The following is a 27452-nucleotide window of genomic DNA, read 5'->3' as shown; positions in this document are numbered from 1 at the left end:
AGCATTCGTTCTCTCCTCCTTATGGAGAAGCAATAAGGTTTGTGCTCAAACAAACGGCTAATGCACCTCTTCTTGATCTATATGTGGGATCTTGCGAAAGAAAACTTCCACTTATTATAAGCGGTAATCTCGGCTCTTGTGCCTGAAAGTGGTTGCCTCACGGGAAGAAAATGCAGCGCGAAGAAAAAACAAACGGCGCAAATTAAACGACACCCCTCTTTTCTCTGCGCTTCATTCTCCTGCCTGTGGACCCGAGAAACTCTTCTTAAAGTCCCATGAACAAATAGAGAACAGGGCTTCTCTAGATCGAGCAGCGCGATGCGAGAACAAGGCGCCGCTTCGTTTTGAGGGCTCGGGCTGCCTGGACGCGCGGCAGGCGAAACGTTCTGCGGAGCGGCGGCCATTTTGAGCTGACGAACAGGCGGCGCTTGCAGAGGCTGCAAAGGCTCGAACGGTCCGCCGAGAAGAGGGAGGGCGCCCTGCCGCCTCTCACACGGAAGGGGAGCGCCGCAGCAGACTGACTGCCCCAAAGACGGGCAATCCCGCAGAGCCAGACCCACGGGCTGCCCAGGACGTTTTCACAGAAGTCAGGCCCGCTTTCTTCAATTAACAGACCCGTGGAAAAGACCTGGTGAGAGTATTTTTCTTCCAGGTGAAGAGAAGCTCTGGGTTAAAACCTAGGGAATCTTGGCACAAACTAAATAATCTGTTGAGACAAACTCTAGATCCATAGTCATATTAGTCTGTTGTAGCCAAACCCAAAGTATATTTTCTTCCTATAATTTTCATTTTAAGAATCTGTTTAATCTGACACATAAATTCTGTTTGTAAAGAAGGAAGGAAGGAAAGCAGCTGTAAATTACAACTTGTAATTTCCATTAAAATGCCTGCTATGGAGTTAGGATACCTTGTAATGAATTAAAATTATATGTTAAATTTTAAAAAGCACATGCACAGATCAAACTGGGAGTGAATTCCATTGAATAAAACAGGATTTGCTGCTTAAGAAGATCTACCTAGTTTTGCCCCTGAAACATCCAGTTAGTTTATGTGATCTGCTCAAGATTTCTGCCTTCAACCTGATCGGGAACATGAATGGGGATACAATGGAAATTATTTCCAAGGCTATTTTGGTTGGTCAAACTGCTCTCTTGCTTTCTTATTTTTCTCTTTGAGGAGGCAGAGTGGAGGGGGGAGACTTGGAACAAGTTGGATATGAGCATGGAGTCACTCTTCTCCCTGGAGGATAAAACATCTTTCCAGTTTTCCTGCAACCATTAAGTAACTTCGTAGTGTTGTGAGATTGCTTTTTTTTTTTTGGGGGGGGGGGGGGTGAGACAGAAACTTTTAAATGTAGTTTTTTTCAGTTTAGTATTTTTTGAGAGAAACTGATGTCTCATTTTAATGAATGAATATTATTCCCAGGTAACTTGTATATCATCTTGTTTAATTGATAGGTCATTTGAGTGTTCTGGCTTTGACTGTGAAGTCTTCCTTATCCTGCTTGCTCCTGGTTTCTTGTCTTGCTTGTTTTTGGCACCATATCCTATTCCAATGTGCCATGTGTAAATAATATCTCGGGTGCTATCTATTCGTAACAATCTTGTTCCTTCTCCTTCAATTATTCTATTTGCAGCAGCAGTAAGCTGGGATTTTTTTGAGGTGGGGGTGTTTCATTAGGATCAGGTACAGGGAGAGGCAGATAGAATGGCCCATAGTTCCTCTTAGGAATGGTTCCATTTCAGAGCTGGAAATTCTTTATAGTCTTTATAATGTCTAGAGACCTTGCTGTTGAAAAAAAAAAAACCCTCTGGTGAAACAAGGGAATACTTCAATGCCAGAACCTTCTCCAGCATTGCTTGTGGATTTATTTGTGTGGCATTGCTTGTTGGAAACATTTTTCTCTGAATAATTTCTTCTCGATTATTTTCATTGCATATCAGGATTTAAACTGGAAATAAACAAGACTTCTTTCATTACTTACACATTATTGCATAACAGATATTTGCCACACATGGATCATTGGTTCTTTTCTGTTATCCATAGTGCCTCTTGACTGCCCTGTGAAACCTGAGAAATTGGCTTTATGGCATTTTTTTTACTTGTTTAAGATGATGACTGAAGTATTTATTTATTCTTTTATTTATATATTGTCCTCCAGGGGCTCATGGAGTTTACATATAGTTAAAACATACAATAATATAAATATACAAGCTCGATCACGAGCTTCTAGCTCACTGCCTCATCGATGCTGGAATACAAGGGACAGCCCTTCAATGGCTGATCTCCTTCCTCCAGGATTGTGGACAGAGGGTTGCAATAGGAGAGAAAACATCAGACCGCCGGCAACTGACTTGTGGAGTCCCACAAGGAGCGGTCCTCTCTCCTATCCTATTCAACATCTTCATGAGTCCTCTCGCACAACTGGTACGGAAGTTTGGGCTGGGTTGCCATCAATATGCAGATGACACCCAGCTCTTCCTCCTGCTGGATGGCCGCCCTGACTCTCCCCCAGAAGCATTAGCCAGCTGCCTGGAAGCAGTGACGAGATGGCTCAAGCAGAGTCGTCTGAAGCTCAATCCTTCAAAGACGGAGGTCCTGTGGCTAGGTAGGAAGGGCCCATGCGAGGAAGCACGCCTGCCTACCCTGGATGGCATGCAGCTCTCTACGGCTCACTCCGCCAGGAACCTAGGCGTGATTCTGGACGCTTCCCTCACAATGGAAGCCCAGATCACAAAGGTAGCGCGGCTGGCATTCTACCATCTCTGCCAAGCCAAACTACTAGCGCCCTACCTGGCCCCGGAACACCTAGCCACAGTGATCCATGCGACGGTCACCTCTAGACTGGACTTTTGTAACTCGCTCTTTGCAGGCCTGCCCTTAGCCCTGACCTGGAAACTACAACTAGTTCAAAATGCAGCAGCCAGGATCCTCACAGCAACACCATGGAGGTCTCATATCCGGCCTATTCTCCACCAGCTGCAATGGTTACCAGTTGAATTCCGGATCAGACTAAAGGTTCTGGTAATTACCTTCAAGGCCATACGCGGTCAGGGCCCAGTGTACCTGAGGGACTGCCTCCCCGCCTATGCCCCCAAAAGAGCTCTGCGTTCTACCGCCACCAATCAGCTAAGGATCCCTGGCCCTAAAGAAGTCCGTCTGGTCTCGACCAGGGCCAGAGCATTCTCTTTTCTGGCCCCTACCTGGTGGAACGAGCTCCCAGAGGAGATCAGGGCCCTGATGGAGCTTAAACAGTTCCGCAGGGCCTGCAAAAAGGAGCTCTTCCACCAGGCATTTGGCTGAGACCAGACGTAATCAACAGCGACCAAAGGGCCCCTGCTCCCCCCCCACCCCCGCTCAGAATTCCATCAATAAGCCCTGGACCTGTTAGTACTACTATATGGTTATACTGTTATATTGTGCTGTTATTTGTTACAATTATTAGTTATCAGTTATACATGTTTTACAGACTGTTTTATGTATTGTTCTTTGTTATGATGTAAACCGCCCTGAGCCTCTGGGGAGGGCAGTATAGAAGTATGATAGATAAATAAATAAATAAATAAATAAATAACAATAAAATCAAATTCTTATAAGTTTTAAAATACAGAATTAAAACTAATTTGCCTAGGCTGTCTCCTGCTCAGAGGGGAAGTGAAGGGGAGCCAGATAATAATTAATTAGATGTAATTAGGTGATTACATAGGAAGGTCAGCAGAATTTTAGATACTAATTATCGGGGCCTCAGCCTAGGCCTGATAGAACAGTTCTGTTTTACAAGCCCTGCAGAACTGACCAGGATTCCCCAGGAAGAGCATTTTACCAGGCTGGGGCCAGGGCAGAAAAGGCCCTGGTTGAGGCAGGTTTACTTTCTTTAGGGCTGGGGAGCCCAAGCAGATTTTGTTCAATAGATCTTTGTATCCTTTGGGGCAGGGGTAGTCAACCTGTGGTCCTCCAGCTGTTCATGGACTACAATTCCCATGAGCCCCTGCCAGCAAACGCTGTCAAGGGCTCATGGGAATTGTAGTCCATGAACATCTGAAGGACCACAGGTTGACTACCCCTGCTTTGGGGGATGTAGTGGGAGAGGCAGACCTGCAAATGCTTTTGGCTCTTGGGAACCTAATTTTTAATTTAATCTCCCTCAAACATAAGTGCTTTTAATGCTAATCTTCCTTATAAAATGTTTCAGTATGTAATTTGCTGTAATTGTATGTTGCCCTCCTGTGTCCTTGCCCTTGCCTACAAAACTGTGCCATTTCCCCACCCTTTGTAGGTGTTGTGGTTCTTTGGGAAATACAATTAATTTGGGATACATTTGCTTTGTTATTCCTTGCTAACATTTTATTGTGATATGTCTTGTGTGATTCTGACTGTATTGTCTGAATGTCACCATTGTAACCCAGGTATGACTCTTGTAATATATTTAAAAACACATAATCTAGTGATAAAAATTATGCAGATTCATCCTCCACCCTCCCATCCAGATGTCTTGCCCTTCTTGTGCAAGCAAATAACCATACCTGGTCAGTATGGCCAGCTGTTTCAGTTCCAGTTAATCAGCACCCAGCTTAGCCAGGCACAAGGAGCAAGGCCTCTGAAACAGAGAGAGCTCTTCAAAATCTTCTCCGGACAATGCTACATGGAAGACTGAAAGTGAGTAATTTCAAAAGCATTCCCTTGCAGACTGGAAGTCTGATTTAAGGCTTGGCTGGAAAGGATGCTGTGTGGGAACAACTTGTGTCATTCTTGAGAAAGCCTGTTTTCAGTCATTGCTCCCGAATCTCCTGACAACCTGTACTGGTAACCACAACCCTGACCTCGGTTCCTCCTTGCTGGCATACTGTTTACATGGCTCTGACTTCCGTCTTGTTCTCTGGACTCTCCTGGCTCTGGTTACCCTCTGACTTGTTAATAACCCTGCCAATGGATGTTCCTTTCCTGCAGCCATGTGGCTGCAAGAACTCTGGTTCCAGTCTGAAGCTTTACTTTCCAGCAGTTACCACTCAAGGCCTCTCTTCTGATTCAGCACTGTGCTGCAGCAGCAGCACACCATACCTCACCTGCCAGCACAGTTACTGTTCCTCATGCTGTGCTGTATACAGAGTGTTTCCTATTACCTCTCCCACAGGCATTAATGTTAAATGTAGGTGCCTTGGTGAGTACTGCAATCCCCTTGAGCTGTGTCGCATTTGAGTGGAAAGCCATGTAGAGGGGCAGCTTCCAAAGGAAAATAACAAAATAGAATTGTGAAAATGAAACAACTATTATGTGATAATACCATAACAAGTGCCTACAAAACAGCCTAATAGCGAAACATAAAGAGATTCAGGTGGTTAGCTATGTTGATCTGAAGCAGTAGAATAAAGTTTGAGTCCACTGGCACCTTTAAGGCCAACAAGATTTTATTCATGTAAGCTTTTGTGTGCAAAACACACTTCCTCAGAAACAATGAAATGGGAATTACAAATCCACATTTATAGTCAGAGAATGGGACATGACTTAGTACACAGCATAATGAAGATGTTAAGGGATACAAGGGCCTTTCAAGAATAACAACCTAAGTTTATAAAGTTACCATTTGTTTGGGTTCAGTGGGAGGGGAACACAGTAAAGGAAATAAAAATGTCAAGATTAGAGACTAATGGATAGATGCATTCCCAGTTGTGAATCAATCAAATTTTATTACAGCAATTGCCAGCCATAACAAAAACCTGGAAGGTGGTGGGAGTGTTATCTCCCATAAGGAGCTTTTAAATCCATTCCTCTTTATCCTTAGCATTCATATCTCTAATCAGAGGCTCACTAATCTTGGCACACAATTCCCTATAAAAAGGGCATCTGACAAACATAAGTTACCCAATGGTGGAATGCTGAGAGTAATTAACCAAGACCCTGCCACTACACTCCATCTGTCCATGCCTCCATGATTGAGTGGAGACAGATGGAGTATAGTGACAGGGTCTCTCTTACTAACTCCCAGCATTCCACAATTGGGAATGCATCTGTCCATTAGTCTCTAATCTTGACATTTTTATTTCCTTTACTATGCCATTCCCACCCAAGAGCTGAACTCAAACAAATGATAATCTTTTATTGCTCTTAAAGGTGCCACTGGACTCAAACTTTGTTTTAATGACAAAACTGTTACTTTTGGAATTAATAATGAAAACAAGCACCTTAATAAAAGACATAACTGAAACAAGGATTTTATTTATGACACTTCCTGGTAGGGCTGCCATATCTGAAATTTAAGGGAAGCACAATCTGCATCTGTATAAGCATGGCTTGCCATTCCTCTTCAGAATTTTGCATAAAGCTGTGATGTATTCCTGGAACGAAAGAATTCATTTTTGAAGGGACCTGATATCTGCTATAAATTTAAACTGGTGAATCGGGGAGGAGGGAACAGAGGCAGTGGAGTCAGGGAAGACTTTAAGGGCTTGTTTCCCCCCTCTTCCTTTTCTGGGATAGGGAAGGGAGAACACATACCTCTAATGTGCACTGGGACAGACCTCTGAAAGCCCTGCAGAAAATAGAAACTTAGTAGAAGCCATCTCTCAGCTCAGCCCCCTCTCTTCCTATGCAAATACACATAACATTTCCACACAGTTTGCACTCATCCCAGTTTCATTCTCACTGCATCACTCTTGCTGAAAGATCCCAGTATTTCTGTATCATCCACAATGGAAGATTCCCTGATCTTTCTATAAGCCAGCAATGCGCAGAAGGTCACTGGTGAGTAATCAACAACTCCCCAAGCAATTAAAAGTAGCTGTCTGTCCTTTCTTCAGAGCTGCTGTAACCACTTCCTCATGTTCTCTTTTAAAGTTACTGCAGCAGTTTCTCTTTTTCTTTATGGCAATGGAGGAGTTGCACTCACACACCTTTTCTCTGCATGAGAAAGTGACACCATCTGCAGTTTCCCATTCACCCCTCTCTCACATATGCACCCTTGCTCTGGAGAGGAAGGAGCATCCCATTGACTCCTTCAGCCCAGGAAGGAGCATCCCATTGACTCCTTCTAGGGAGAACATGGAGGAACTGTATATGTTCCCCCCTTCAGGGCTAGTTAGTTTGGAATGATGGTGGTGGCTTACTTTGGGAAGACAGCAGGGGAAAGGTTTCACACCTCAGACCTGTGGACCTACTCTCAAACACTAACTTTTGTCAAAGCTGCCATTTTGTGAATGGCTCTACCTGCAAAGTAGGGAGATTTGGTTTCCCATTATAGAGAGAGACCTTCAGCCTACAGAGGGAGAAAGTGACGTATGATGTCTGGCCTCACAGCCAAAAGCTCCTAGGGGTCTGGTAACCCCTGGCTGTCCACTGTTACCACCAATTCACCATTTTGGGATCAGCATCTTCCAAGGCTTTGGGGGGGGGGGGGAAATGAAGTAGCTCCCAGAAATATACAGACTGCCATGCCTTAGTATAAGCAATCAGACTCAGATTCAAAATCTTGTGTTGAGAGATCTTGTAAGTAGATTGCACGTGCAATGCTTTTATAGCAAATATATGTCTACTTGCGGTGCAAGCAAGTTGTCCACCTGGGCCCAGACATAGCACCAGCACAATCATGTCTGTTCTCCCACATTGTCCTCCTCAGTGATTAATTAATTGACAGTGGCCCTGTATCTTAAAATGCATCATGTTTCTTTAAAACAAGGGAACTTTTTTTAACATAACAGTTCTGCCATTGATCACTATAGAGATTTTGATCCGGCAACCCTGACTGTAGATGTCTTCAGATACCTCTGATCACCTCTGATCTTTGTCCTCCTTTATACTACTCCCCCCTAGTGATATCCTGTAATTTTATTTGTCATTTGAGTGTAAAATACTACAAGGTTGGTTGAAAAACTAAAGATATGTGAAAATCTTTAAGACCGTTTCCACACTGGGAACTTTGCTGCCCCAGCCTCCATGCAGAAATCCAGGGTGGATGAAGTGCACTGGGCCAAATGCTCCCCAGTGTGGGAGCAGGAAGAGGCAGGGCAACCTGCCCTAGCTCAAACTCCAACCTGCAGCCCTGCACAGAGCCTCCGGTGCAGAAATGGTCTAAGTTCTAAAGTACCAAAAGTGCCCCCCTCCCAGGTATTACCAATTCCTTTAAATATACAAATTACAAAAATTATTCCCAAACCATTCTTAGTATAGTTTGGAACCTGGGAGAAATAATACATGCACTAACCTATAGAAATGGCAGTTCCACCTAAACTAATCTTCTTATGCTTAAGATTTCATTCTCTAAGAAATCTAACCTTTTTAAAAATGGCATCCTACACTCTGTAGTCAAACTTAGGTTCATCTCCGTCCATGCCATCTTATCATCATCCTCTATATCTGATCACTTCTCTAATCCAGAGCCTTCCATTTCCTCTGTCTGAACCTGTTTATGCCTCCCTATTTCCCTTAGTATAGAATTCTAGGCATAGCCCCTTCACAGAAGTTTATGACTTCTATGACCTGCCATGCAATCACAATTCCCAGGAGTCCTTGCAGTTCCACAGACCTATCAGATGGCTCACAAGGCACTCAAAGGGATCATTCTTCCAGAGCTCTGGAGTGCACTTTTTAATGGTCGTTGAAAACTATAGTTCCTAACTCCACTGCCTCAGAGTGTTCAGACGTGGAACATTTTATCAATTCAACCAGAGTTGTATGGAGTTCTGGCTTTGGAATAGTGAGCCCGTAAAATATGGGGCTCTGGCAACCCTACTGCCAGAGAAGGAGAATCAGGTACAATCATTTTTCATCTTCTGTTTTCTGCTTTTCTTTAACCCCCGCAGCAACAACAGCAAAAAATATGTCTGGGAAGAAGGTACGAATGTAAACAGCTGCCTTTGCAATAGGATTTGCCATGAACACCTCCTGTTTCTTCCTGCTCACTGTTCGCAGAATTTCTTCTGCCACCTCCTCTGGGTGGACACCATACGCCAGTTTTCTGGAAATGACTGAGAATCAAAAAGAGGAGAAAGCATCAAAGCAAGTCCCGCTATTGTCTTGCATTTCTTTCTCTGAGTTTTCTGCACTGTGTGAAAGTGGATCAGAATCAGCTTTAGGTCTAGACATTTTATAAAATAAACATTTTTTAAAGGAAAAAGACATTGCCAAATGTGTTGGGATAGTGGGAGTGCACACTGTTCCAAGGGAAACAGATTTTTAAAAATTGAGAATACTTGAAATAAAGGGAAATTATTGCATGGCACTACTGCAATGGTGGAAGCCTACATAGCTATTACTCAATGTGGATGCTCCAACCATGGAAATCCACTTTCCTGCAGTTAGAAGTGACAAAGGGGAAGAGGGGGATCTGTTCCTTTTGCTGATACCGTGGGCAGCCTAGAGATGCCAGTGGAAAGTCTCTAGCTAGAGAAAGAAAACCAACAAGAGAAGCTTTCCTATTTCCCCCTTCGAGGCACTCTGAATAGGTTGAGACAGGTTATTTACTCCCCCCCACCCCCAATCCAGGGGCTGGGCTTCAGGGAAGCACCTTCTGCTCCTAGCATACACCCTCCTTTATCAGTGAGCATGAAGCATTTTTTTTACACTGGCTCACTTATTCTCTATTAGAATTACAAGCATTGTAGAAAACAAAGGGGAAAAGTTATTAAAAGGCTTCCTTGACCAGCTGATGTGAAGGCAGAGGTAGGTTTAAAGCAGAAGGCTCTGGGTTCCAGCTCCCCTCTCAAGCTGATGCTACTGAGAACAATATAAGGAGAGAATCCAAATCTCTCTTCCTTCCCCTGATTTGAGCCTTTAAATCCAAACCCTTAACAAATTGGTTACAAATCAGGGATGGAGAGAGGGCTGGGTGTGGGGTTGTCAGAAACTGGAGGAGAAAGAAGGGATAAGTGTTGGAATTTTTCTAGCAAGTTTCTCTTGGGTCCCTGCTTCTAATCTTGCTGTTATGCTGTATCACACTAATCCATTTTTTTATGCTTCATGCTCTACCTTCTTGGACTAGACTTTATAGACTTTTTAAAAAATTTGTAACTATCATAGGAGCCTCTTGTGGTGCAGAGTGGTAAGGCAGCAGAAATGTTGTCTGAAAGCTCTGCCCATGAGGCTGGGAGTTCAATCCCAGCAGCTGGCTCAAGGTTGACTCAGCCTTCCATCCTTCCAAAGTCAGTAAAATGAGTACCCAGCTTGCTGGGGGGGGAAACGGTAATGACTGGGGAAGGCACTGGCAAACCACCCCGTATTGAGTCTGCCATGAAAACGCTAGAGGGCGTCACCCCAAGGGTCAGACATGACCCGGTGCTTGCACAGGGGATACCTTTACCTATAATCTGATCTGGCGACTTTGGATGAATGCCATCACAGCATGTGTAATTTGGTTATCAAGGAGCCATCACCAAGGGATAGGGCTACTGGACTCAAACTAAATGCATGTAAGTTGTCTCTATGCAACTAGAAAAAGCTTGCAACTGTGCTGATGAGTGACTGTTCTTTAACAAGGGAAGTCTTGCTCAGCATCCATCTGGAGCCGTGCAGTCTTGAACTGCTCATTGCCCGATTACAGCAGTTATATTCTGCACAGGATGTGAACTGCTCTAGAGTGTTTGTGTGTGTGTGTGTTTAGAAATTAGAGGGAATGTTGCTTGCAGGTGGCATGGTGCTGGTGAAGTATAATGGAAAGAGCGTTGGAATAGGATTTTGGGAAACTGGGATCTGAATCCCCTCTCCTGCTTTGGAAGATTGCTGGTCCATCACAAACTCTCAGCTTGGGTTGCTGTTGCGAGAGAATGGACGACAGGAGAACAATGGATAAAACTGCTTTAAGTCCCCATTGGGAAGAATGAAAACGGCACAGCTTAAACACATGTATCTTCTGTGCAAATACTATGTGCTGTGGTGGGGAGATATAATTCTGCTGCCTCTGGTACGCATATTTAAGTGTACACTCATAATTTTTGCACTTATTCTTTGTGACAGAACATCTCCCACCCCTGCCACTGCTTGAATAAGTAGCAGGAGAGTAATGGGGGTGGGGAGGAGACATTATCAAGGAGTCATTCTCCAGCTAAGACTCAGAAGTGACATCATTCCATCTCTACATATAGCATCAGTGATGTCATTGCTGAGGGTTATCGAAGAGTCATGATGATGTATTGATGTCTTTTTTTCTCTCCATGCTCCATCCCCAAAGTCTCCTGGGAGTTACCAGCATGCATCTGACAACCCTGGCACTGCCCATTATGTCAGATTTCACCTCCCAGTACACTGGCCTGTTGAAATCACCTTCTCTCCCGTTCCTCCCATCCTCAGCCATTACACTCCTCACATGAATATATTCTATGACTCTTACATTTCCATACAGAAGAATCTGACTTGATAGGCTGTGGTTGAATGTGGGATGAGCGTATGAAACTTGGCGTCACGGCACTGACACACACACCAAATTCTTGCAACTCTGCTCTCAAGCAGTCAAAGAATCCCAGCGCAGCATGCTTTGAAGCAGCATCTAGGAATAAAGAAAATTGCATTATAAAAGTGAAAAGGAAAAAAATAGTCTCTCTCAGCTTTTCTGATATTTGGGCTCAGTACTGTCTTTTTCTTTTCTTTTTGGTGTCAAGCCACAGTTGAATTACAGCAACCCCACAGATTTTCAAGGTACCTGACATGGTTTATCATTGCCTGGCTCTTTGTCAGGACCCTGGCATTCCTTGGTGATCTCCCCTCCAAATAGTGACCAGGGCTAACCCTGCTTAGCTTCTGAGATCTGATGGGATCAGGCTAGCCTGGGTTTTCCATGTACAAGAAGTTACAAGCCATGATTACTAGAAATCCCTTCTTTTACTTATGGTTCCTGCTCACATGCCATATAATATACACTGCATGTTTTTATATATATATAAATATTAGTTAACCCCCACCCATTCAAGAAACCTTAAGGTTTCACGAAACCCTAGTTGAGAAAGCCTGATCTAGCCCCTCAACCTTACAATTCCTCTTATTTCTTACATTCTAGATCCATACCTGCTTCTATATAACTTGTTATCTATACATCTTAAGTACTTCTAAATCTTCTGGGAAGTATAAAGTCATCTATGAGTTGTCCCTGTTAGTGGTGGCCATTTCATTGTCCTTTCAGACCCTAAGAGCAAGGTCTTTCTACCGCTCATGATATCAATGCCACAAGCAGACAGCAATGGATTTCTCTCTGCTGAGGAGCTGGAAGTTCCCCTCATCACTGGAGCCCAGAGTAACACCAGAGGAGCTGGCAAGACTCACAGCAAGCTTATCTTGGTGTTCCCAATGAGATTGCATCAGGCAAATGAAGCAAAATATGTCATTGATTACAACAGGGTCCTGAGGCCATGGCTTTGTTGAGTGCCTCAGTGGTTGATTTTGACAATTCTCCATGCCCAAATGAAGGCTGCAGAAAAACTCAGTTATCTTCCACAGCCATGGTAGGCAGTGGGCAGAGGCCAAAAACAGCCTCTGTTGACAGAGTGCGTACTAGAAGACAATGTGGTCTACCAGCATCCTGGCAAATTAAATGACCCCGGGCCATTGCCCTCCCCACCCCAATACCTCTTCATTATAAAGACAATGAGGGAGGAAATTTATTATTATTTTAAACCACAAAGCAGAGGCCATTCTTCACAGAGACAGAGAAGAATTGAGAAAATGTGCCAAACTATGAAAAGCTCACAATGGCCTATGAATTAGGCCCCCAAAGTGTCCCTTGGTAGAGAAAGGGGAAGAAAGTGTGCTCACTGGGGGAAGAAACATCATTTGAAAGAGAAGAAGGCAAATTCTTTTCTAATGAGGATGAAATTGAGATTCCAGAACAATTTATTAGATTTTTTAAAACCAAGATTGCCAATATATTTTATCGAAAACCATGGCAGCTTTAGAGCTTCAGGAGTCTCCCACAGTGGAGGATCAATCCTCTGCAGTCTCTGGTTATAAAAACAGACTGAAAAGAAATGGAGTTTCCCCCTAGATCTAATACATCCAAAAAGTTTTTCCATTTCCAGAATTTTTTTGAGAAATAGTTGAGAGCCGAGTACGCAAAGTTGTCCTCAGAGGAGAAGGAACCCCTTATGGTAATTATCCAGTGGTGTATTTTGATGGGGTGGCTTTGAAATTGGTAGCTTCAGTTAAGAGCCTAAGAATATTCCTGTACTCAACTTTATAGTAAGAGAAGCAAGCTGGCACTTTGTTCGAAATACCATTTTGTTGTTACATATGGCTTGGAAGCTGTGACCTAATCTGGATTCAGACAATCTGATCACACTGATGCATGCTACAGTAATTTCAAGGCTAGACTACTACAACAACTTTATGTAGGGCTGCCCTTGAAAACTCAGAAACTTTCAACAGTACAAAAAGAAGCAGGCCATTTGTTGACTGGAAAAAGTAAGCCCAGATCTATTACTGGTGATAGTTTTTCCCCTGTGTAATTTCAAGGTGCCGTTTTTTTTACTTTTAAAGCCTTATATGGCCCAGGACACACATGTATACTGGACTGTCTCTATTGTTATGAGGCCACAAAAGGGCTGTACTCATCCCAGAGTTAAATTCATTGTTTCAGAAAGGAATTAGCACAGTTACTATTGTTTTGCAATCATGCTTGCTCTTAGACTTGATAAAAAGTTAAATATTTCTACTGTTACCTGAAATAGATATGCCTCTTGGGGCCTAACACTCTATGGAAGGCAGAATCATTGCAGAGATTGACCATAGCCCACTAGTCATTTTAAAAGGGAAAAGTATGTGGTACCACCACTGCATTTACAAAGTTTATTTGTGAACTGCAACCATACAATTTTAAATGGCTTCATAGTAAGGAAGGCTCTTCGTTATTGCAGATACAAAACTGGGGTTTTTGTTGAGACAAATGAATTTAGAAACATCGAATTCTGAACATATTAATCTATTGTTTTTGCAATATTTGTTTTGTTTTTGCAAATATTGATGCCAGAGTGGGGAAGGCAAGACACTGAGGCAAGATACTATACTGTCATATGTTGTTGTTGTTATGTGCGAAGTCGTGTCCGACCCATCGCGACCCCATGGACAATGATCCTCCAGGCCTTCCTGTCCTCCACCATTCCCCGGAGTCCATTTAAGTTTGCACCTACTGCTTCAGTGACTCCATCCATCCACCTCATTCTCTGTCGTCCCCTTCTTCTTTTGCCCTCGATCTCTCCCAGCATTAGGCTCTTCTCCAAGGAGTCCTTCCTTCTCATGAGGTGGCCAAAATATTTGAGTTTCATCTTCAGGATCTGGCCTTCTAAAGAGCAGTCAGGGTTGATCTCCTCTAGGACTGACTGGTTTGTTCGCCTTGCAGTCCAAGGGACTCGCAAGAGTCTTCTCCAGCACCAGAGTTCAAAAGCCTCAATTCTTTGACGCTCGGCCTTCCTTATGGTCCAACTTTCGCAGCCATACATTGCAACTGGGAAGACCATAGCCTTGACTAAACGCACTTTTGTTGGCAGGGTGATGTCTCTGCTTTTTAGGATGCTGTCTAGATTTGCCATAGCTTTCCTCCCCAGGAGCAAGCGTCTTTTAATTTCTTTGCTGCAGTCCCCATCTGCAGTGATCTTGGAGCCCAGGAAAATAAAATCTGTCACTATCTCCATTTCTTCCCCTTCTATTTGCCAGGAATTGAGAGGGCCGGATGCCATGATCTTTGTTTTCTTGATGTTGAGTTTCAAGCCAACTTTGGCACTCTCCTCCTTCACCCGCATCAACAGGCTCTTTAGTTCCTCTTCACTTTCTGCCATTAGAGTGGTATCATCTGCATATCTGAGGTTGTTGATATTTCTCCCTGCAATCTTGATCCCAATTTGTGACTCCTCTAATCCCGCATTTCTCATGATGTGCTCTGCATACAAGTTAAATAGGCAAGGCGACAGTATACAGCCTTGCCGAACTCCTTTCTCAATTTTGAACCAGTCAGTGATTCCATGTTCAGTTCTCACTGTTGCTTCTTGACCTGCATATAAATTTCTCAAGAGACAAATAAGATGCTCTGGTATTCCCATCTCTTTAAGAACTTGCCACAATTTGTTGTGCTCCACACAATCAAAGGCTTTAGCATAGTCAATGAAGCAGAAGTAGACGTTCTTCTGGTACTCCCTAGCTTTCTCCATGATCCAGCGTATGTTGGCAATTTGATCTCTAGTTCCTCTGCCTCTTCGAAATCCTGCCTGTACTTCTGGAAGTTCTCGGTCCACATATTGCTGGATCCTAGCTTGTAGGATTTTGAGCATAACTTTGCTAGCATGAGAAATTAGTGCGATGGTGCGGTAGTTTGAACATTCTTTGGCATTGCCCTTCTTTGGGATTGGAATGTAAACTGACCTTTTCCAATCCTGTGGCCATTGTTGAGTTTTCCAAATTTGCTGGCATATTGAGTGTAGCACTTTTACTGCATCGTCCTTTAAGATTTTGAATAGTTCAACTGGAATGCTGTCACTACCACTAGCTTTATTGTTGCTCAGCCTTCCTAAGGCCCATTTGACTTCACATTCCAGGATGTCTGGCTCCAGGTCAGTAACTACCCCATTGTGGTCATCAGGGATGTTAAGCTCGCTCTTGTATAGTTCTTCTGTATAATTTTGCCACCTTTGTTTGATCTCTTCTGCTTCTGTGAGGTCCCTACCATTTTGGTCCCTTATCATACCCATCTTTGCATGAAACGTTCTCTTCATATCTCCAATTTTCTTGAAAAGATCTCTGGTCCTCCCCATTCTATTGTTTTCTTCTATTTGTTTGCACTGTTCATTTAAGAAGGCATTCTTATCTCTTCTAGCTTTTCTCTGGAATTCTGCATTCAATTGGGTGTATCTTTCTCTTTCTCCCTTGCCTTTCACTTCCCTTCTCTCCTTAGCTATTTGTAAAGCTTCCTCAGACAGCCATTTTGATTTCTTGCATTTCTTTTTCTTTGGGATGGTTTTAGTTGCTACCTCTTGTACAATGTTGCGAACCTCCGTCCATAGTTCTTCAGGCACTCTGTCTATCAGATCTAATTCCTTAAATCTATTTGTCACCTCCACTGTGTATTCGTCAGGGATATGATTTAGTTCATACCTGAGTGGCCTAGTGCTTTTCCCTACTTTCTTCAATTTAAGCCTAAATTTTGCAACAAGAAGCTCATGATCTGAACCACAATCAGCTCCTGGTCTTGTTTTTATTGACTGGATAGAACTTTTCCATCTTTGGCTGCAGAGCACATAGTCAATCTGATTTCTGTGTTGACCGTCTGGTGATGTCCATGTGTAGAGTCGTCTCTTGGGTTGCTGGAAAAGAGTGTTTGCTATGACCATTGTATTCTCTTGACAAAATTCTACCAGCCTGTGCCCTGCTTCATTTTGTACTCCAAAGCCAAACTTGCCTGTTATCCCGGTTATCTTTTGGCTTCCTACTTTAGCATTCCAATCCCCCATGATGATAAGCACATCATTTTTGGGCGTTGCTTCTAGAAGGTGTTGTAGGGCTTCATAGAACTGATCAACTTCATCCTCTTCAGCAGCAGTGGTTGGGGCGTAGACCTGGATCACTGTGATGTTGAATGGTTTGCCTTGGATTCGAACTGAGATCATTCTGTCATTTTGGGGATTGTATCCCAAGACTGCTTTTCCTACTCTCTTATTGATTATGAATGCTACTCCATTTCTTCTGCGAGATTCTTGTCCACAGTAGTATACCTGATGGTCATCTGAATTAAATTCACCCATTCCTGTCCATTTTAGTTCACTGATTCCTAAAATGTCGATGTTCAGTCTTCTCATTTCTTGTTTAACCACGTCCAGCTTGCCTTGATTCATGGATCTGACGTTCCAGGTTCCTATGGAATAAAAATCTTTACAGCATCGGACTGTCTTTTCGCCACCAGTTACTTCCACAACTGAGCGTCCTTTCGGCTTTGGCCCAGCCGCTTCATTCATTCTGGCGCTACTCGTACTAGCCGTCTGCTCATCCCCAGTAGCATATTGGACACCTTCCGACCTGAGGGGCTCATCTTCCAGCGTCATATCGTTATGCCTATTGGAACTGTCCATAGAGTTTTCATGGCAAAGATACTGGAGTGGTTTGCCATTGCCTTCTCCAGTGGATCACCTTTTGTCAGAGCTCTCAGCTATGACCTGTCCGTCTTGGGTGGCCCTGCACGGCCTAGCTCATAGCTTCACTGAACTACGCAAGCCCCCTTGCCACAACAAGGCAGCGATCCTTGAAGGGGGATACTGTCATATAGTGGCAGGTAATTAAAATAGTTCAGTCTTGGTACACTGAAAAGAAGATTCTACTGCCTCACATGAATGATAGCAATGTACTAAATGTACATGCTGGGGATCTTTTTAAAGTAGCAGGATTGTGGTGCTCTTTAATCTAGAAGGGATATGTTAGAATGGAAACATGGAGGCCATTTGGGAATGGAGTAATTTAAAAGGACAGCAAGAAATATTATGTATTGATGGCAAATTAATACCAACATAGGTAGTCACTTGTGATGATACTTGGCAGGAAAGCCAGAAATCAGACTCCTGGAAAATAAAAAATAGTCATTGAAAGAGAATGTAATAAAAAATAGAAAATAAATTAAAATTGAAGATGTTGCATGATATGGGCTCACATCTCTTACAAACATTAAATAAAAGTGAGGCTATTCAGTGAAAAATATGGGGAGACAAGGGAAGCCCATTTTGAATGTAAGCTTCTTACAGGACTCAGGAGAAAAAGCTGAATACTCACAACAGTGGTTGCCAATAAGGATGCAAGTGCACAGGGTGCTAAAACCCTTGATAAATGGTCCACTAGGGAGAGGACGAAGATGAAACTGAAATACTTTGGCCACCTCATGAGAAGGAAGGACTCCCTGGAGAACAAAGTAATGCTGCGAGTGATTGAGGGCAAAAGAAGAAGGGGACAGAGAATGAGGTGGCTGGATGGAGTCACTGAAGCAGTGGGTGTGAACTTAAATGGACTCCGGGGAATGGTAGAGGACAGGAAGGCCTGGAGAATCATTGTCCATGGGGTCGCGATGGGGCGGACACGACTTCGCACCTAACAACAACAACAACAACAAAGGAAAGGACATCCTCCAAGATTTGTTGAAAATTGCAAAGATATTCGTAGATGAAAATACTATGAACTCTTGTATCTAATTAGCTATAGATGTTTTACCGTGAAATTGTTATTGTATAAAGGAAAAGTATATTGATATATCTGCACCAGTAGTTGCTTTTATATTTGTGAAGAGCCCCTATAGGCGGAACAGTGTCCGGACATGTCCGGGTTCCCAGACTTTGCTTCTGGTTCCATGGGCCAATCCAGGCGCTCAGCAAAGCTCGGCACACCTGGATTTGGTCCATCCCTGGAGTGCCCATCCCCAGAAGCTGCCCACAAGGTGCTCACGCAGCCTTGCGGCCAGATGCTACCTGCTCAACGGGGAGGGCGCTGCTGCAATGCCTTGGCCCGCCTGCCGTTTGAACCAGCTGCCAGCACGCACAGCAGGCCAGCTGGCTGTGGAGCCATTAGCCCAGCCGCCAGCAGCATGACCAGGTAGGGCTGCGGCAGCACCGTCAGGGGGGCCCACTGCTAGTGCCTGTTGCATTCCTGGGTGAAACGGGCTTTTGGCCTAGTCTTTAAATATTACAGCTCACAGAGAATTCCAGCTGAAACAGCTAGCCAGCAGTTAGCTGGCCCACAGCAGTGAGGGAAACTTGAGTTACATTGAATATGCATAATGTACATAAGCAGGTCTTGTAATATTCTGTATACACTTAAACCTTTGCATATAAAGTACTACAAAAGTATAACAGTGTAATTTACCAGGTGGTGGAATATTTGCTAGCGCCTTCCAACTAAAATGTGAATGGTGAGGTTCTCCAGTCAGACTGTGACTTCTGACTGCACAGAAAGTGTGTGGTTTGACAGAGCTGACTCTTGCTTTTCTCCAGTGGGCCCAAAATTCCCTGATTGGGTCATCAAATGGATTTTGTGAAGTCACAACATACTGCATTTAATGATAATTAAATAAGGTAATACATAGTTACCATGTAGCTCTAGAAACTTACAGGCTGCACGAAAAGGGACTCCCAATTTCCCTTGGATATTATTAACTAACACAATTTGACCAGTTCTCCTGGAGATCATGTTGGGAAGAAGAGCTGAAGGGAGAAGATGGCAGAAAATTAGTGTGAGATTAATTATTTATATAGTGTTTGTTTTCAGTGCTTGGATCACATTCATCCATCCATTATATTTGTATACCGCCCTCCCCTGAGGCTCAGGGTAGTTCTGTGGGATAAAATAATTGACAAAGACATTTAGAGAGTCAAAACAATTTCCATTGCCCCCTTACCCCAGTCTCCACTTCTCTCTCATGAAATTTTTATATTGAAAACCAGTGTGAAAACCAGTTCACTTTTACACTGGAAGTAAGTATGGAGACTGCATCAGGACTCCACCTCCCTGGTGCCACTCAACCCGTTACAGTTTCTTCCACTGAGCTATTAGATCCCAGCAACAAGTCAACATATTCTGTTGCTAATGCCTTGAGGTAATCTGGAAGCTAGTTGACTGCAAGCAGTGACAATCAAAAGAACTCCTGGAATCAGAAAGAACCCCTACAAGAGAGGAATGCAGGAACGATCCATGACTTGCTTCTGCTGACCCACCATGTTGGATACAGCCCATTTGTTGTTAGTTATCCCACATGTATCAGTTGGATTTAAAAATGCTTATGTAGTAGCAATAATTAAACATAAGAGCTTGTGACACTACATATTTTACTGGTTTTTAGGGGAGATAGGAAGCTGTATCAAAAAATTCTTATCTCCTTTACTAAACTACGACTTCCAGAATTCTTTGGAGATAGCCATGAATATGAAGAAAGAATAACAGTCTGTAGTATACATGTGCCCAAGTGTGTGTTAAGTAGCCCTTGCAACAGGGGCATTGTTCCAAGTAATACCTTTGGTGAGTGTTATAGGTCCAAAATAGTTGGCATCCATAATCTTTTGATCAACTTCCAAGGAGATATTTTGCACTGGTCCCTTCACCTTTGCACTAGCGTTGTTAATGAGTATATCAACACATCCATAGCAGTCAAGGATTTCTTTAGCTACGTCTTGGACACAGTTTACATCAGAGAGATCTAGGAGGACAAGCTTTGGTGTAAACGTCTACAAAAGAAACAGTACTTTGTTATTGCAGGGCACCATACCTGTAACAAGAAGTTGTTTCCACTCAGTTTGAAGAGAAAAACTATATAAAAATGGGACTATATTTATACATTTTAGAAAGCAGATCAGCTCAGGAATTATGTGGTATAATGCCCATCTGGTCATCTTTATGTTTAATACTGTGTTACAAGATACAAGGACCCAGGAAACTCCATTTTTAGTTTCTACTTGAAAATGAGAAATAATGGCTTAATGCCAAAAGTTCATTGTTTGCTTATTTATAAACTAGTAAAGAAGTCCCATTGTATGCTATGTAAGATAATGAGCTCCACATCATTAGAGAAGTTACCTAATGCACAAAGGAAACATTTCAACATCCCTTTTCAATTAGAATGATACCTGGAAGCTATAGGGAGGAGTTACTAGCATGGTCAAAGATCGATGGAAAGCAGATAACACTAATGGAAATATAAACAGTTGAATTAAATAGAACAGTTAAAGAATGCAAGAGACAAGCCATTTATGGAGGGCCAAAGTGGAAGATAAAGGGCCATTCCGCACCAGAATCTATGTGGCAAATTGGTTGTGGGACGAAAAAACGCCATTTTAAATAGTGGAATTCGTCGTTATGCATACCTGGCTTTGTAGTGGAATCCAGTTGCGTTTCTATCGTTTCCCACAGGTTTCCGGTCTCTGCAAAAATCACTAGCCAGGAAATGATATTACCAAGCAGCCAATGGGTGGCTGTTATCATGATCCCAAAAAGCCCCTTTCCCTTTAAGGAAGTTAAAAAAACACACACGTTGCAACGAATCTGCGTTGATTCGTTGCAACGGAGAGACCCATCTAGGTAGCAGGTGGTATTTGAGCTGCTGTTTCATCGTTGCCACGCTCCCCCCGAGTGAACCCCCTCTGGCATGGGCGCGATTTTCGGCCGAAAATACAGTAAAAAATAAAGGGAAAATAAACCAGCAAACGGGGCTGTGTGTTGTTTCATGCTTAGTGACTTAAAACAGCTCTGCAGCCAGGGAAGCCTCGCTGGTTAAACGAAGGCTTGCCGGTGCGTTTATCTCCGCTCGCTCGGAGAAAAAAAATGGTGATCTCTTCGCCGGAAGATCAGAGGAGAGAGCTAGGGGGCAGGACTTTGCAGAAACCGCAACAATGGTAACGCACAGAACTTTTTCGCTAGTGTTGCTGATTGGTTGCAAGGGTGTAGCGCTTTCCGGAGGGTGAATCCACTTTTTGGGATTTCCCTGAAAGCGCTACAACGAAGCGGTTTTTGCGGATCGGTTTCAAGAGTGTTGCAGATTGTCAACGACGTTGTGCGTAATAGCAAAACTGTAGTGATTTCAATTTGTAACCATTGTGCTATTTTGGATGAGTGCAGAATGGCCCAAAGTATTCCTAAAGATAGTCATGTATGGGACAGAAAGGTATGTAATGTTAAGCAAAGGAATGGATATCTGCACATGTCCAAAAGTTATTTGTGCACAGTTATAAAAAAGCTTGTAACTTTGCTCGTTCTTTAGAATTCAGGTTTTTGAGGCTTGGGTTTTCCTTTGTTTGAATAAAGTTTTCCAGCTCACTTTGGAAGCCTCAGTGTGTTTCTGATTGGGACAAACATGCCAGGCAGCAGCCCATTTGGCTAGCAATACTATGTCTAAATTTACCAGACCAGGCTATGTTGAAACAAACTTTAAATGATTACTACAACAAACCCAACCAAGGGATGTGTTCAAGTGGATACTTTGTGCAAACATCATAAATATAGCTTCAGTTCCCTTGATCAAGGTGAAGCTTTTCACAATCATGGGACTTGTTGCTGACTATATGCAGACTTATCCTGTTGTCACTTTGCACATCTGCCAGACCTCATACTTGGCTCAACTTGTATGACCTTTAAAGGCACAATAAGAAGGACTGCATGTGTGCTTTCGTGAAGTACACAAAGCATACATTTGTGTTTGATCTATTGGTTGTTTTAAAATTGGCAGTGTGACATCCTCACTAAACTGTTCCCTGTGTTTCACAATATATGGCCTGGTCACTTGTTTAAACCATTCAGAGATCTCTTATTGAAGTTACTTATTATTCAAACTGCCCCTCTGATATGATGAACTGTATTTACATGGCTATAAAGTCACACCATAACATGGAAGATCATAAGCTATATATTTAAAAAGAGTATTATTCTGTTGGATATGAGTGCTGCTACTCTCATTGTAGCAGGTTGGTCTAGATGACCTTCACACCTTATCCAATCGCCATGTATTATTCTGTGGATAACAGAAATTTCTTAATGCCAAGTACATCTGTACCATAAACTAGGGTAGTACGCTTAACCTGTTCATAATACATTTATTCAATGGGGAAAGTTAAATACACATCTGTGCTCTCTCTCACTTCATGCTGATTTTAAGATCTTTATACTCACTGCACGTGGATCAGCCACACTGTTTAGAACATCATAAAGTGCTTCTAACTTGTCCAAGTCTTTACCACACAGAACTAGCCTAGCTCCACCTGTGTGAAACACTCGTGAGCATTCTGGAAAAGAGCAAATCACAGTGCAGGTTAATGGGACTAGGAGCAACACACTTGTATTTTTGAAAGGAACAGGGATAATACATGAGCACCTGCATACCATTGGTTACAGTTCAAACAGTGAATCTTCAGACCACTGATAAAATATTCCATGTACTTTGACTACAGCTAATAAACTACTGAAATGAGCATACTGGCACTTATAACCTGTTTACAGGCTAATTCCATTAGATGCTGCACGTAGCAAGGGCACAAGAACAACTAAACTGGCTGCCATGTTATTTTAAAGATTAGAGGTAAAATCCAGTTGCTGTTTCTCCACTGCAGTGAAGTGAAAGTATACAGTACTGGTATATGTCATGGCAAATACACAACATGCAGCTGTTGTTTTAGCTGTGATATATCTGGGTCGTAATTGAAGACACTCAAACATCCTTCCACGATCATAGTTTTCTCCCAAACTACAAATAGCATCATTCATTCTGCACTCCCCTCCCCAAATTTCTCAGCATAAATAACAATCCCACCTCACTTTCAAAAAATTCTGCCATTTGAAGTGGTTCTAATAATGGTTAGACATATTAATCACAAAGCAACTCAAACTTCCAACCAGAAGCATTGTGTGGACTGCTCTATTCACTCTGCAGCTGTATCACTCACAAAGCATGTAAACGTCCCTTGAATTCCTTCTCTTCTAGAGATTATGATTAATAAAGCACCTACTGTCATCAAGTTTAAAATCAAACAGAACTTGCCTGCTGGCTTACAATGTTAACATGGAATACAAAATGCATTAAAGAGGAAAGAAGCATAACACGGATGAAGGTCATCCAGGAAAAGTGAAGTTGAACAATGAGGAGAATGCTACAAATAATGTACGGAGAGAATTAACTAAAATGTTGGTAGTGCCCGCAGAAATAAAAGAACAGATTCTAGTGGCATTAACTGACTGAAAATGGCAAGGACACTGACAATGGATGTTGAATTCACAGCAAATGGCTATTGGGAGAAAAATGAAGAGGAAAGCCTTCATTTCAGTTAAGTTCAAGAAGATTGTCAAGACTTTTTTCAAACTTCATTCACATTCTTATAGGTCATAAATACAGCACTGTTGCTGTTAGGTGCAAAGTCATGTCCGACCCATCACGACCCCATGGACAATGATCCTCCAGGCCTCCCTGGAGGATACAGCACTATTTCCCCTCAAACTCATGCTGTATATGACCAGGGCCAGTGTACCCATGTAGCACATGTAGCATGTGCTATGGGTCCAGCACTTCCCTCACAGTGTCTTTCCCCCATGGATCAGGGCCATAACTCTCTCCTCCCCTCTTTCCCTCTTTAAGGACACTCAGAGTGACACCCCTTTCCACTGTAAGGTGTGTCCCTCTCCACCCCCAGTCTGGCTGCTCCCACTGCAAATTTTTAAACTGACACTGGTGCTATGAGCCCTGTGAATCTTTAAACTACTCTGTATATGACTTTTATCATCTACATTTTTCTTATCCTCTTTTCATTTTTAGTGTCTTTCCTGTTCCACTTTTTACAAAACTTCCATTGCTAGGTTTGCCAATCTCCAAGAGGCAAAAAATCAAGATAGCAGAGTAGAAATACACACAGGAGGGTGTTTGCAGACAAGACGAAAATCTGGCTCAATAAATCTAATATGTTACCAAAGAATTTGTTTCTATTGTTTTAATAAAGTTTTATCTTTCAAATGGAGGTCAATATTAAGATGAGCACGAAGAAAAATATCTTGTTTTCAATATCTTTAAGATTTCATAGTAACCATCAAAACACAACCAAGACTACTATCTTAGGTATAAACTAGTTTCATTGGTCTTCCTTAGTTGTATGGTGTAACCAAGATAAATCCAGACAGAGCTCAAAGTCTCTTGAGTAACAGAAAAGAGAAACAATTTTTTTTCTTGTCCATGTACAACCCCCAGACAGTGCTGGAGAGCTCCTTGAATTACATCTGGCCTTCAGCCTACAGAGATCAGTCTTTCCTCTGTTATATGCCTGGTGCAAACCGTAATAAAATTTCTATTCTATTCTATTACAGAAATCAGTTCCCTTGGAGAAAATGGCAGTTTTGGAAGTTGGACTCTATGGCAATATATTCTACTGAAGTCCCTCCTTTCCCCAAACCCCACCCTAGTGACTCCACCTTCAAAATTTCCAAGAATTCCCAATCCAGAGCTTGCAACCCTATTCATTGTCAATCTTGGCACAGCTCCAGGAACATCCAGTGCAAAACACTGCAAACCTACAATTGTGGGATAAAAGCTGTGTAACCTGTTGCTCCATATTGTTCTAACTTCCCAAACTAAGCCAGCCAAATTGTACATCTGAGCCAGGACTTCTCTCAATTGACATTTCCTATTTCCGCCCCTGACACACAGTGAGCCATAACAGAGAACTACACACCACTGATGAAGGTCACTTAGATTCCCTGGCATTCTGTCCACTGTGGGGATGCCAGCCTCCAAGTGGGACCTGAGAATCCCCCAGAATTACAGCTCTTCTCCAGATATCAGTTTCCCCAGAAAAAATGGCTACTTAGAAGGTGGAGTGTATGGCAGTATTGAAGCCCCTCCCCTCCCCAAACCCCAGCCTCTGCAGGATCCACCCCCACAGTCTCCAAGTTTTTCTCTTCTTGGAGGTGGCAACCCTAATATACTGAAAGAACCACTGCTGCCCAATCAAGTACTTAACCCAAAAACCCTCAATGTAGCTTCAGGATAACCCTATGGATGTTTATTGGTTCCAGGCCCTAAAGCCTAACATTTGGAACATACCTTATGGATGATAGAAACAATCTAATTATAACTTCTTGCTGCCACATAATAGTTACTGTACATGCAATTAGATCTCACTACTACAGCATAGCCACCCTGCTATAAATAGATCCATTTATATCATCTGAGACTTTGCATTTGTAGGGGCAGCTTTTCAACTAATTTTGGACCCATCAGAGTGTCATTCCTTTGGGTCCAGATTTCCCTAGCTGAATCACAAGAATGCTGTGAGGACATGACTCTCTGAAGAAATGTGATGCATTTATTATTGTTGTTTTGGTTTTGTGTCAAGCATGAAAAAGTTCTGTAAAGCAGAATTCTAGAAAACGTGCTATAAAAATTCCCTCTCTTGCCACAAAAAACTGCATTTCTTTTACAGAATTTATAGTAGACAAATTGGCCTACAATTAATGTACATTTTTTCTCCTAATTCATCCTTAGCATGTTGGTTGGTTTAGCAGAAGTTCAGAAGCCTTTTTTTGTAATTAACCCTGCAAAATTGTAAAAGGTAAAGGTGTTCCCTGTGCAAGCACTGGGTCATGTCTGGCCCTTGGGGTGACACCCTCTAGTGTTTTCATGGCAGACTCAATACGGGGTGGTTTGCCAGTGCCTTCCCCAGTCATTACTGCTTACCCCCCAGCAAGCTGGGTACTCATTTTACCGACCTCGGAAGGATGGCAGGCTGAGTCAACCTTGAGCCGGCTGTGGGATTGAACTCTCAGCCTCATGGGCAGAGCTTTCAGACTGCATGTATGCTGTCTTACTGCATAGTCTATGGATGATAATTGTTGGCCTAAGGCCACCTGAACTAGATTTTGTAGGACGCTACTAGGCACATGTAGATAAGGATAAGCAGAGGAGTTTGGAGACTCTCCATAAGATGACTCATTCTGCCTTCGCACGCACTCACACGCACACGCACAATGTTATACAGTACACATTGCCCTTCAGTGCTGATGAGAAATCTTTGGTTTCTCCACCACATTCCCACTGTTTCTTGTACAACCACAAGGCCTAGAAATTAAGCTTTTAGATGAAAGTTGAGGTTCTGGATACTCCTTGAGGTTCACCAATCAGATAGCTAGATTCCAAGTGACACATTGCAATCACAGCATTTTAAAGTTTCTAGAATGTGGGGGTTTTGTTGCATGGCATAATGTTGATTAGTCATTTATTGCACTGGCTTACCCTTGCCCACACCCGAAAGAGCATCTGTGATCACGACAACTTTACTCCGCACAGCAGATTTGGACATCAGCTGAACAACTGACCGATAAATATATATTATCCCACTGACTCCAACTATAAGTAATGGGAGAATAAGCACAGCCAGGGCACCCATCTTTACCTGATAGAAAGGAAAACAAATTTAGGTGACAGAATAGACTGGTCCTTTTTGCCACAGACACTGACAATTTTTATGCTTCAATCAATGGCAAGCAAGAAATAGAACTGGTAGCATCTCAGTCCAATCCTTGAATTATAATTAAATATGATTAAACCTCTTGTAATGTACAGCAGTTCTATAAAATTGCACAGAGCAACTCCTTACTTTGCACTTTCAGAATTTTCAAATAAATAACATTTTGACCTTACAGAACTGAAAACATAACAAAACGTATTTTAAAATCATTTCATGTTAATTAATTTACCCCTTTATTATTGCACACTGTATACAAACAGGTTAATGAGATTGCAATAATCGATTCACTTGGAGAGAGAGATTGCCTTGAAACAAAAAGACAATAAATCTGACTAAATTATTCCCTTTAAACATCCACCAGAAGTATAATAACTTACTTGGAATTGCAAGCAATCAGCAAGCTGATAAGGTGTTTTCTCCTGCCAGCTAGTTTATATTAGAAGTTTAATTAAACTGGCAGGCATTTTTGGAAAGGAAAAGCACTCCATGTTCTGAAGCCTTTTGCCTTGAGCATAAGCAGCTATGTATAGTGCT

The 27452-nt window shown here is 42.6% G+C and overlaps 1 protein-coding gene and 1 long non-coding RNA gene across 4 annotated transcripts; one reads left to right on the top strand and one right to left on the bottom strand.

Annotated features, from left to right (window-relative positions):
• On the top strand, nt 1-9106 carry LOC143832756 (uncharacterized). 2 transcript variants are annotated; one of them, XR_013229393.1, is made up of 2 exons: nt 1-631; nt 8793-9106. It is a non-coding gene; the product is annotated as an uncharacterized LOC143832756 (long non-coding RNA). The 2 variants fall into 2 exon arrangements; XR_013229392.1 differs by lacking the exon at nt 1-631 and adding an exon at nt 1314-4656.
• Nucleotides 6194-27452, bottom strand: DHRS7C (dehydrogenase/reductase 7C). Of its 2 annotated transcripts, none has more exons than XM_077327614.1 (7): nt 27296-27452; nt 26684-26843; nt 22585-22697; nt 19940-20150; nt 19020-19133; nt 11315-11470; nt 6194-8957 (listed from the first exon to the last, which is right to left on the bottom strand). In XM_077327614.1, the coding sequence occupies exons 2-7, from the start codon at nt 26835-26837 to the stop codon at nt 8749-8751; spliced, it is 957 nt and encodes a 318-aa protein (XP_077183729.1). In that variant the 5' UTR covers nt 26838-26843; nt 27296-27452; the 3' UTR covers nt 6194-8748. The 2 variants fall into 2 exon arrangements, with proteins under 2 accessions (XP_077183729.1, XP_077183730.1); XM_077327615.1 differs by having other exon boundaries at nt 19041-19133.

This window comes from Paroedura picta, chromosome 3 (genome assembly GCF_049243985.1).
Source record: "Paroedura picta isolate Pp20150507F chromosome 3, Ppicta_v3.0, whole genome shotgun sequence".
Classification (NCBI taxonomy): Eukaryota; Metazoa; Chordata; class Lepidosauria; order Squamata; family Gekkonidae; genus Paroedura; species Paroedura picta.
Note: the sequence above shows the minus strand (reverse complement) of the source record. Positions and strands in the feature narration are given on the sequence as shown.

Excerpts from the sequence above, each read along its gene's own strand:
- DHRS7C (XM_077327614.1), bottom strand. The coding sequence starts at position 26,837 with ATGGGTGCCCTGGCTGTGCTTATTCTCCCATTACTTATAGTTGGAGTC. Across the intron at positions 22,698-26,683 it reads TCTTTCGGGTGTGGGCAAGG|AATGCTCACGAGTGTTTCAC; the intron begins GTAAGCCAGTGC and ends GCTCTTTTCCAG. Across the intron at positions 11,471-19,019 it reads TAAGTTTCTAGAGCTACATG|ATGCTGCTTCAAAGCATGCT; the intron begins GTAACTATGTAT and ends CTTTATTCCTAG.